This window comes from Empidonax traillii, unplaced genomic scaffold (genome assembly GCF_003031625.1).
Source record: "Empidonax traillii isolate 1590-97213 ecotype Southwest subspecies unplaced genomic scaffold, ASM303162v1 scaffold692:size495628, whole genome shotgun sequence".
Lineage (NCBI taxonomy): Eukaryota > Metazoa > Chordata > Aves > Passeriformes > Tyrannidae > Empidonax > Empidonax traillii.
The window spans coordinates 74,503-86,728 of record NW_020955885.1 but is presented as its reverse complement, the minus strand read 5'-3'; the positions used below and the strand labels follow the sequence as shown (position 1 = coordinate 86,728).

The following is a 12,226-nucleotide window of genomic DNA, read 5'->3' as shown; positions in this document are numbered from 1 at the left end:
GTTTTCATCTGAAACTTTAGTGGTGAAGTGGCTTAAGAAGATGAGGAGAGAGGGTTAAATGGGACATGGGGGGAAGAAAACAGCTGGGGTGTAGCAGATGGAGTTACACAACTGTAGACGATCAAGATTTCACAGCTCTTTGGAGGAATAGGGGTATTCCCAGTGAAGCCCAAGTGTCCTATAAGCCAGTGAGTGGGATGATGAGTCTAGAAATTGTTGTGGTGCTTTCTTGCAGAGTAGAGTTCATGCAATACCATGCTGTGACTCATCTGCAGCAGTGCATGTCTCAGTAAACTAATGTATATTCGTGGGTTTTGGCAGCTTTGTATTGCTGCTGCAGGGTTCCCTGTAAAACTTCCTAACCCGTGTGTGGCTAGACTTCTCTTACTTACCGCTTCTGACTTGTAGCACAGTGCAAGATATACAACCTCTTTGTGGCGAGTTTTTCCTACCTCACCTTCCTCAGCATCAGCTTCTTATTCCTGTTGGGCAACTTTCTCTTCAGTGGGTTACCTGGCTTTGACGGTGTCGTCTCTGGTACCAGATACAACTCCTAGTACTCAAACTGGGAAATTTTTCTCCTGTTCATGGGATAATTAGATCAGAACCAATTTTTTTATAACCTGAAGACATTTCTTTGACCATGTACCCCCAGAGGTAGGAGCAAGATTATATTTTGATCAGGAACATTTGAAGGGGCATCTGAAAGACTTAGTTGTCACCCTGCGTGACTGGAGGATAGTGGAGCAGGCTCTTAATATAATTTGGCTACAGTTTCATTTGCTGGTAAGGATGTAGCTTAGCTTAGCCAGTTCCTTGATTTTGAGAAACTCTGGATGAGGATGGAGTTCTCTGAGCTTGCTATGGTCATGGCTTTGCATTAAGATGCTTTTAATATATTTTGGGAATGCTTTTTGCCCGTTCACAGTGTGGGTGCCTCCCTGTGTGTGAGTTGCTGCTTGCTGTATGTTACTCCACAGAGGAAAGGCCAGTCTGAGTTAGTTGCTTTCCAGCTTGTTGCTTGTAAGAATTGTCAGTGTGGCACAACTGAACTTGAACTGTGCTGTGTCTCCAAATACAGAGCATTAACCCTGGATTGTTCAATCTCTGTTAGGCCTGAGGGCTTGCTAGGAGACAGGACTGCCATATGATTATGGAGGCTGGCTGGAGACAGCAGAGATTCACTAAACAGATAAGAGACACAAATGGGTTTCGGTGCTTTTCCTCATTGATGGAAGCAAATTAAGTCCTTTTCTTTCTCTCTCTTTAATTTTTTTTTTCCCCCTGCCTGCTAGACCCGAGTGTAAATTCTTATTTCCTTCTTCATGGCCATTTTGGGTTATGTTCATGTAAGCCTGGTGCTTCTGTGGCTCCCAGGTGTTAAAACAGGTCCTGTTGCTGAGTGAACAAGTAATGAAGCGTGTTTTTTTTTTTTTTTTTTTTTTTTTTTTTTTTTTTTTTTTTTTTTTTTTTTTTAATGATACACCACCGTGTCTCCCCAGACCTGGTCGGCATGAGCAAGTTCAGACGTTACCCTTCTGATTTCTTCCTGTCAAAGTGTCTTACAGTGATCACACAGACACACACACACACACGGTCGGCAATGCATGAAATAGTTTAGAGGGAATAGTTTTCCAGCTGAGGAGGGTTTAAAGCGGGTGGGCCGAGAGGGGGCAGCAGTGGATCAGGAGTGCCGCGCTCCCTCCTCCCATCGGCGCTGAACCTTCCCCGTTCCCGCGGGGCTGGATGAACGACTGAATGAATTTAGGGATGCTGGAGCAGCAGTCAAATCCGAAGCGCAGTCTTGTGCGTTCAACTGAGCTGGCTTTAAATTATCTGCTGTCGCTCCGATCTTAGGTCAATTTAGTTGCTGAGTTTGCTGTTGAGTATTAAGAAGCTCTGTGTTTCGTATCTCTATTTTATCACAGTCACCACTCTATAGTTAAAGTTATGTTTTGTGTTAGACTCATCAATTCCCCTTCCTCAACAATCCTGTGTTGAGGATTGGAGATTCATAAAGTGTAATTGCTAAATTCACCCTTTTTAAAGAATTATTCCATTTTGGAAGCACCTTTCTGCTTTATTTTTTGTTGATCTGGGGACGTCGCTTTACTTTTACATAAGGCTTTCTCTCTGAAACGTTATTTGAGGGTTTTGCTTGTAATGATCAATGTATTCTTTTCATTAAGGAATTATTAAAAAATTTGTTTAATTTTAATAATGTTAGTACACTGTCGTAGTGTGTATAAAATCTAAACAGTAAAAACAGTGAGGACGACTGAACAAATACTAGTTTTTGAATTGCATAACAATTGCATAAGTAAAAGGATCTGATTTAATGTGTTTTTTGAGAATTAACATCTGAAGTTGAATGTGGTATCTAGCTTACATGATTAGTTTGTGAATTTCGTGTGGTTAACTTAAGGTTTGTGCAAATGCTTTTTAAAAAATTTGCTCTGGTTGAGTGTATATAATTTCCTTGAGCTTATCTTCAGGAACTTCTGAGCTAAATATTTTTTTAAAATTTAGTTTTGTAAAATCTTTCTTTGTGAATAATGTTCGAAATAGTGGAGATAAGCAAGTTGTCAAAGGGCAGTCTGTCCCACGTAGGTGTTGGGAGCAGTAGAGCTGTGTGCACTGGGGAGCACCCGAGTTTGCAGGGACAGAGCTCTGTGTTAGTGGAATGGCATTGTTGCTGTAGTTTGAGGAAAAACTGGAGCAGGCTGCTATGGTACTTGTATCCTCCTGGTGGAGATTATGGCATCCCCACTGTGTGTTCAATCCTTCTGCTCTTCTCTGGCATTGCTGTGCTTGAAAGCTTGTTTTGAAATTAAACAAGTTATGCACAAGCTCTTAATGTTTCACAGAAACTGAGTAATTTTTGGTCGTGTAAATAGTATAGACAGAGATCCCTTTCACCCTGAGAGAAGTGATGAGCTGCTCTGCATCTCAGAAGTGCAGAGAAATGGCTTTACTGCATCACAAAACTCTGTTAGAATGTTTTGTATTTTCATAACCTATTTTTTGCAGTTCATAGGAAACTTCAGCCTCATCCTAGCGAGTTTCTGTGGTTTTTTGTGCTCTTTTCAACCACTTGGGGAAAGTGGGATGATAGCTGTTGTGGCCCAACAGCCTAGCACCAGTGGGGACCTTGAGCTGACTTAGCTGGTGCAGCCTTTACAACACTCGTGCTCAGCCAGGGGATGATGTGCTTGCAGAAATGCACATCCGTGAATTTTGAATTCACTCCCATGAATCCTGTAGCTTTTGTGTGCCACCATTTGGAGTTAGCAGAGTAAGTGTTGGGGCTGAGGAACGGGCCCAGCAGAAGACATTAGCATTTGTCTTGTGTCTCAAATCCCTGGCTTTGGAATTTGCTTACAGAAAGAAGCTAAGCAGAAACTTTGTCTTGGATAACTATAAATAGGATTTGAGTTAATCGTGCCAAAACTGAATTGCTGTTGATTGGTACAAGACACTGGTGTATAGAGAAGTGATTTTTTTGGCTTGCAATTTAATAAAAGACAGAACACTTGGCTGCTGATTTTATTAGGCATTTTGGACCCTTAGCTTTTGTTGGCTGGGCTTTAAGGGTAAAAGTGTGCTTGTTAGTAATTGATTCCCTAAGTGATAGTTGACTTTTGAAATTCTGTTGTTTGTTCATGGGTTGCCACTTTTCTGCTTGTCTTTATCATGCTTTGAAAAATTTATTTACCATTGGAAATTTTCTTTTGTGAATGTAAAGATGTAGACCATCAGATGGTGGTAAATTTGAGCATCCAATATTTATTTAAACAGAGCTTTTAGTCTTATAATCAATAGTGATGGAAGGACAATATCAACTGAATATGCTTTAGAAGGCTACTAACCAGAAAATTAAGAAAAAAAAAATGTTTAACTGTGAGACAGTCACCTTTATATATTGCTGATGGTTCCAAATATTCTTTGTAACATTACTGTGGAATAGGAAAAACACTGCTCGAATTTTTTGTTAAAGGAGAAAAATCTCATTGTTAAAGGGTCTTTTTGTTTGCTTGTCTTGTTTTTAGTAGAACCCCAAACTCGAGTTAACCTGTGAGAGGAAGGAAAAGTTTCTCCACAAACTGTTTCTCCATGACACTTGTGTCTTTTTGTAAAAAGGCTATCCATGACTTTCCAAGTACAAACTTGGTAGAGCAGGAAAAACAGTACCTTCTGTAGGGGACTGCAAGTTCATTTACAGGTGTAGCTTTTCAGTGCTGTCGGTGGTTCCTCGCTTTACTGAGGCAGAACTGCATGTAAATGGAGGGGGCTGTGAACTTTGCCTCTGCTCTCCAGTGAGCTGGGGAGAAGTTCCCGTAGTTTATCGGCACCTCATTGTGATGCTGCCCACCTGCTGCGGGCACAGCAGCAACCAGGTGCAGGAGTTCAGTTCTGCGGTGTAAACTGATGCAGGGGAGGACGGGGAGAGGAATTTTAAGTCAGATTGTTTTCCCTGACCACCTGCAGGGAGTAGGCTCTGAGCTGGTGTTCGTGGCTGGCGGAGCCCCCTCTTAGGCTGCTGCAGCCTGTCGTAGGTCACAGGCCAAAAGGCACCTGTGTGGCGAACTCCTTCCCAGGGCTGGGCCGTTCACTGGCATTTGTTTTAGCTGGTTGTTGTAAACCTCCAGTGATGGAGAATTCATAGCCCCTTTTGGATGATTAACTACCTCTCTGGTTGAAAAGTGTGTGACCTACATCCTTCAGCACAGTTCAAGCCTGTGTTTTCTTTAGTGGGTATGGGGAACATCTGATTCTTTTCTTCTGCGTAGCAACCTTTCACATATTTGAATGCTGTTATGCCTTCTCCCTATAGGCATCTTGTGTTTAGGCTAAATAGACGTAATTCCTAAAAGCTTCTCTCATAGGTCATGTTCTCTAGGGCTCTGACCTTTCTTGTTCCACTCCTCTGGACATTATCCAGTTTATTTGCATCAATCTTCAAGTGCCCTAGTCTGTTTATCTAGTGTGTACAATTTTGATAAATGGGTAATAGGTAGATTTTTTTTTTTTGTTGCCTTATTCAAGCTATTGTTTATGAAACTTGCACATTTAGGTCCCAGGACAGCTGAAATCTGGATCAAAGTCTATTAGAAAATAACTCTATCATAACTGGCTTCATTAAAAAAAAAAGAAAAAAAGGGAAATACTGACATTCACTTGTGTAGAAAAATACTTATGGGAGATAGTTTTTGACTTAAAATGTTGAAGATGGGAAAGTTAAAGTCGGTGCTGGCTTGTATGCTATCCTGGTCAGAAGAGCTTGCTTCTCTGCTTCCCTTTTTCATGTGTCTGAACTGAATGCTACTAATTTATAGAACCTTACAAGTTGGGGGTGTGTTTTTTTTTTTTGTTTTTTTTTTTTTTTAAGGATTTGCTTTCACAGCTCGTTTGGAGACACTGCTGTTATTCATAAAGAAGTATTCTAATTGTTTTTGGTAACAGAAACTCTGAATTGCTAAGCCAAAGATTGTCAGCACAGTTCTGTTATTTGCTTTTATTTTTTCCCCGTTGCAGTTTCAAAAATACTCTGGAACCTTTTGTTTTATTTTTTGGCCGTTTTAGTCTAAACTCATACTAATTCCTTGGTTTGATTTACTGCAATTTTTTGTGTCTATGCGTATGCATTGAGACACTGAGAAACAAAGAGGGCAGAGCATTAGCAGGACTGAGTGTGCAAGAGATGGCTTGTTTTTCATTTAGCACTAGGGCTTCCTTATGCTGAGATAAAGTATGTGCTTGTGAAACTGGAGCTTTAGACTTGGAATGCTTTGTTTTGGTGTTTTGTGCCATGATTGATTTCTGCAGGTATTTTGTGCCACTCGATCCGGTAAAGAATCCATCTTGATGCCGATCATTGGGGCCTTAAATTATCCTTCCTCCACCCAGTATGTTAGAAAACCTGAATTTATTGGTGTATGTAACTTGAGATGTTTCAATAGTTTTAGTCATGACAAGCAGAGGAATCTTGGCCACTTAAAATTAATGAAGATAACACTTTGGAGAAACATTAGGTCAAAATTTAATTTTGATATCAGACTTACAGTAAGAGCTACACAGGACGACAGTATAGTCAGAGTCCTTTTAATGCTGACATGGCTCTTCCAGATAATTTTTAGAAAGCTTTTTTTGCAAAAGTAATAAGCTATCAAAGAAAAGATGTTTTAAACACCTCCTCCTCTTTCATGAGGCCAGAGTTTAGGTCAGTGGGAAGAGAATCGTAGCAGTCGGCATAAAGTTTCTGTAAACGATCTGTAAAGTTTCAGCATTAGGTTTGCTTATGTCAATCGTACGGGTCACTTCACTGGTTTCTTTGAGCTAGTTTGTGAAGTCCTCACTCATTTAAACAATTTAACGTGCCAAAAACTCGGTGTCGTGGTACCTGCCCTACTGTGAGTCACTGATAGATGGCGCTGGATGACCGCGCTTTCACCAGGATTCTTCCTGAAACTTATCCCTGAGAACCGTTTAAATTAACATTTAGGTTAAAAATGGCAATTCATTGAATTTTATTTTCAATTTAGTCACTTAATTGATCCCACTACAAATGATCTCTTGGCTCAGGGCCTTGCTCTGCGTTGTTTGAAAGGACTTAAAAGTTCAGAGGCAGCCCAAGCAAGTGAGGTAAAATTTTCTTTCATTTCCCACAGAATTATTAATAATGCAGAAGCGTTGCATACATTAGGCTTGTGTAAATATCCTAGGAGATTATTCAGAAAAAACGAGATCCACTGTCAGTTCGAATATGGTCACAAATGAAATGAAGCAGCGATTAGTATAAAAGTCTTTTGAGATTAGAGGGATTTGTATGCTTTTTCTTAATTGATCATCACCCCTGTATGTTCATGCTACTTATATGAACTCTTTATTTTCAGAATCTTAGCTAGGAAAACTTAATTTAAAAAAAATAAAAAAGTTGTAACTTTTTTTTTCTACCTTAAAATTGGACTTTCGGTTTCAGAGCGTGCTGTATAATTGTAGAGCACGGTAGTTGTTAGTTCGTGGAAAAGATCATATCCAAATAAAGCTGATGGGTGTGGTACTAAGACGCTTGCAACGTGATGCAGCCAGGGTTTTCTGTGTCCAATCAGGAGGGCGTAAGGTTTTCTCATAATGATCAGCATTAGCGAGAGGTTTTCACTGTGCGGGAGGTGCAAAGTGCTAGGCAGTCCGTTTTCCTTTACTGTAGGGGTTAAAAACATTTTAGAAATGTTGGCAAGGCAGATTTTCATGGTTCTCAGGTACGTACACCAGGGAAAGTTTGCATCTCTTAAAGATGTGGATTCTTCCAGCAAAAGGAGAAAGTTTGCTTCAGCTGCAGCTTGTGCTGTGTATCATTAAAAAAAAACCCCAACCAAACTCCAAAGGGTCTGTGAAGTGCAAAAATGGCATTTATGTTACCGAACTGCATGTTTTCTGTGTGCATGTATGATTATTTTTTTTTTTTTTTTTGCATCCTTAAGTGTGTTTTACTTGTGTTTTGGGAAGGGGGAAGAGATAGAGTTGCTGAATGCTGTAATTGTCTCTTACAGTAACAATTACATGGATTTATTTAATTATTAGGGTATGGTCTTCATTTACTTCCTGAGATCTTGCTGGCTGCTGTCTTTGATCACACCTGTACTGGTGTGTCAGTGATTATTTGCACAGTGTGTATACAACATTTCTAGTTTGACTCACCTTCCTGGCACTAATTGAAATCACGTGATGAATTTGTTCTTGAAGTTCCAGGTGTGCTACATAGCAGACACTGAAGAGAAAATGTAGTATTTGGCATAACACTTGTGTTTTTTTGTTTTTTTTTTTTAAAAACCGAACAAATTAAAAATGTTAGCGTATATTGGCACAGGGGCTTCTCATATAGGAAGATTCTAAGGAAATATTGAGCAGTTACTTTTGCTTTTCTTTAGCTGCAAAAACCTTATTAAACCCATTTTTTTTCCACTGAATTTTTATGAGGGAAACCTCATTTGTATTGAAGAAGTGGTCTCAGAAATACTGTATACCAGAAGGGAACAGAAAATGGTTTCTAGCCATGTGTAACTCACGGTGCTCTGGATTAGTTTGTTAGGTGGCGCTGGATGGCAAAAGTGAGATGTTTGTATCTGTAAACAATGGAAAGGTGAAGATTTCTTGTCTTGGGTAAAAGTTTCCTCACTTTAGAAAAGAGGTGTAACTGTGGTAAATACACCCGCAGCTGCTGATCCCTGATCATGATGCAGTGCTTCTAAAGTAGGTCGGTTTCAGCCTAAAATGTTTAGGAATGAGTTTGACATAACTCTTTTTCTTATTTTGCAGGTTTTCCCAGCCTTTGGTTTGAAGCAGTAAGGCAGCTTTTAGGATGAATTAGTAACATGTAGTTGATCCAAGTTGCGATCTTTTCTCCTGTATCTCAGTTAATTTGGTTCTCAGGAATATGGTTTATTGATGAAAATAATGTTTTTGTATTAACTGATTTATAGGTTCTTATTCCTTTGGGAGAACAACCTGTTGAAGGACCATTGCTTACTTTTTTCCTAGAGACCTGTGCCCAAATTGTGGTTCAAGAAAGTAATTTAAGGGGTCTGCATTTTTCAAACTTACTGTTAATGGACACTCAAAGAGGGAAAATTAATGCAAAAAGGAGACATCTTTCTAAGCTTTGCTGTATATATATAAAAAAAGGTTGAAAACTCCTCTGAACTAGGGTTGGATCTGTTGTTTTTGTGAGACCCAAGACACTGAGAGAAGTGCCTGCTAATCAGCAGCTCACCCCTGTAAAAACATGTTTTAAGCTTTCCTAGCTGTATTTTTTTCCTTTTCATTAATACAGTCCAGCTTTTTGTAAAAGCAATTCCATTCCCCTTAACCTGTACCAGGAACTAAATCAAGAATACACTTTGATGTGCAGAGAGTGTGGAACTAGTTAATGTCTTGCTAACATCAAGGAGTGTGTGACTTATGAAACAAACTGTGTGGTATTTGATACCAAGTTGTACCCAATTACTTTAGACACATTTCAGTATTGAAAACACATGTGCCATCTATGTTGCAAACCATCTCCTTAATAAACGGATTCCTAAAATGAAAGGTTTAAAGTCTGATGAATGAGGTGAATTTAAGATGTCTTTCAAATGGAACTGTTCGTATATCATTCTACATGCTAAAACATACGTTTTTTAACCTCTACAGAGTACTTTCTGTAGCATTGTTTCATGAATGTTTTTGTAGTTACCCCTTGAAAGTAGAATAGTGTCTTTGAAAGTGTCATTCTGGAATAAACAATGAAGAGACTTCCTTGGCAAAAAGCCCCCAAGCAAAAAACTGTTAAAATGGGACTTTCTGTCCTTGTTTAAAGATAAATTTTAGCTTCTGCATCAGAGTGACGATAAACAAAGGACTACCCAGGGAATGCTGATATTTCTATCAAAATAGGTGTTCAAAAAGTATACATCTTCAGAGATATAGTTTAGGTTTCTTACTGAAGTCTAATTAGCTAAGTGATAAATAATATACTTGCTTTCCTGAAGCACCCCCTGGAGGTAAGGAATTCAGTAGTGTTGGCTTTTTTTCCTTTAATGATACAGGGAGTTCTGCTCCTAACTAAGTCAAGACACATAGAAGAGATGCACAGTCATTGGCATGAATACCTAGTTATTAATGCAGTAGGACTGAGTATGTTTTTTAATCTTATCTTCCCTCAAATTGCATAAATCCTTTCAATGTTTAGTCAACCTTACAGTTCTGCAGGGTTTTTGTGTGTATAGGTAAGCATGTGAAGTGTGTTAATAAGTTACCATGGAAAGCCATGTGGTCAGGCTAACAAGTTCAGTTCAGCTTTCAACTTTTTAATTTCTTGTTAGTTGGTATTTTATTATTTGGGAGGGCTCAGGGTTTTGTTTTAAGTTCAGAGCTTCTGCAGCGTACTTAGTTAACCACGAATTAGTTGCTAAAAGCGGTCCTTGTTCCAGTTTTGTTTTGGCAAGTGTAAATGCTATGCCTTTCTGACGTGTCTTGTACGATAGTTTTATCTTTGGATCCATAGATCACCCTTAAAGCAGAGAAGCAGGTATACAGTTCTTTGACACATCCCATAAACAGCTGCAGAGCTGTCTGGGTGTCTGACATTAGACAGTAGCTACTTATTGGACTGTCTTGCCACCTGCTCTTAAAATACTGTCTTTGTCTGTAAAGGAACAGATTCAGGCCAGTTCTATAATAATGTTTATACATTGAATAGTAACCTGTAAGCTAAAAGAAACAAAACAAAAGGTGGAGGAACTACTTGTTGGAATGGCACTGATCTCATATCCTGTGATGCCGTGTGATGGAGTTGGGATTGTGTTTGTCTGGTTTTGCTGAATTCTATCCATGATGTCAAAATTCACAAATGCTTTATTTTTGTGTCCTGTGAAAAGAGTGTCTGTTAAAGTTTTTTTCCTAATATGATGACTTTTAAATATTCTTAGTGGGTACCTGTATGTTAGGGGTTATAATGAAATGATGTTTTCGTTTTGCAAATGAACGGTCAAAGATAGATGTGCTGTGTTGTAACAAAGGTTCAATGCAACAGGAGTTAATAACTATGATATGCAAATTTTCTTTCTGGTTGGCTGCGGATGTTTCTCAATAGGAACCAAAATTACTTAAAATATAAATGAATTATAAGATTCTGCTTACTAGGAAGGTGCATGTCAAATAGATATGTTTTTAGCTTTGCAGTAGACAAACTAACATCTTAGGTATCTGGGCTGGTTTAGTTAAAATGAAGTGTGATGTTTAGTGCCACACATGAGGAAAGCAAGATACTCTTCTCAAGGAGGCAAATTGCTCCTTTACTTCTGTTTACATTTGGAAAGACCCATTTCTCTGAGTGCTGAAAACTTCACAGGCATCTAAAGACGAACAGCTGTTGTAAAAGATTCTTAAACTCATGTGTCACTGTTTATAATATTTGGATTTATAGTTCTAAAGCAGCACCTGTTATCAAGGTGCCATCCAGTATTGTTTGGCTGGCACTTGGAATTCCAACTTTAAACACATATACATGGGAATCTCGTTAAATATAGTAAATTGTGTGGGATACAACATTCTTCATATTTGTGCACTAAAGAGGTGAAAGGGGTATAAGGGTGTCTGCTATGGGTGGTTTTCAAGAGAGAAGGGATTAGGCCATACTTTAAATTTCCCTTCGTGGGTCATCAGTATGAGTGCAGAGAAACAAGTGGTTTCTGAAACATGGAGAGAGAATACTTTTGGAGGTATCATCAGCTCGGTGTTCGCTTGGAAAGTTAAGTGCCTCTATTGAAGTGATAATTACAAAAAAAAAAAAGAAGATTCTGTTCTTGATACCAGTAATAAAGTAGTTCTTCACTTTATCCGTGGTCTCTCTCAAATACAAATTAAAAGGACTTGTGTGCCTTCTAAATTAAAAGACCAATATCACTGTTTTCTTGGAAGATGTTTAATGAAATTGTTTGTTACACTTGAGGAGCAAAGCAGTCACTGTTGAAAAGTGTAGTTTAAGTGCTCCATTACAGAGTTCTTGATTTCATCCCCTTATCTGGTTCATTTGCTGTTGTTGCCACAAAGTTCCAAGTGCTTGTGTTCATCCTGGTGGTCACATCATCGTCTCATTCAGCAGCAGAAGTGAGGTGCAAGGAGTGAAGTTAGTAGGTGGACTGTGTGTGTTGTGTGGCGTTACAGTCAGTGCCCTTTTTGTTTGTGAGAAACAGTATAACTGAAGAACTGAAGCACTTTGTGCATTGTCCAACGTCAGGTTATTTCTGGGCTTCAGTACAGCACACGCTGACTACACACGAAAAACCCCCACCCCTAAAAAAGCGTAGTGTAAAAATATTAAGTTAGGAGAAAAAACAACCCACATGTAAGTAGATATTTAACCTAAAACTGTGACTAAATCAGTGTCTTATCAGGTAATCTGGGCTGAGACTGCCTTGACTTTGTGTGTGCTGTTCTCAGATGTATCACTTATGAAAAGGCACTCATTTTCTGAAGTGACCAGAGACAAATATCTAATAGGGAGTGAACTTAGCTTAATTTTTTTTTTTTTCATTGCTTTAGTATCTAAATGTGAGATTATTTAGAATAAGTATTTTGGTACCTTTCTTAGTATCCAAAATGGGTCCTGAAACCTTTAGTTGGCCTGCCTTGGAAAATCCGTTGGTAGCATAAAAAAGTCGAAGTTGTTCAGAAAGGGACATAATTA

General features: G+C 38.9%; 1 protein-coding gene across 1 annotated transcript in view; it reads left to right on the top strand.

Moving 5' to 3' along the window:
* Nucleotides 1-8,671, top strand: part of LOC114065734 (threonylcarbamoyladenosine tRNA methylthiotransferase-like) — a 23,543-nt gene extending 14,872 nt beyond the window's left edge. Inside the window, exon 5 of the mRNA XM_027899857.1 lies at nt 8,317-8,671. Within this exon, the coding sequence (XP_027755658.1) occupies nt 8,317-8,363 (47 nt within the window). The 3' untranslated portion in view covers nt 8,364-8,671. The remainder of the gene's footprint in view (nt 1-8,316) is intronic.
* Nucleotides 8,672-12,226: the final 3,555 nt, after the last annotated feature.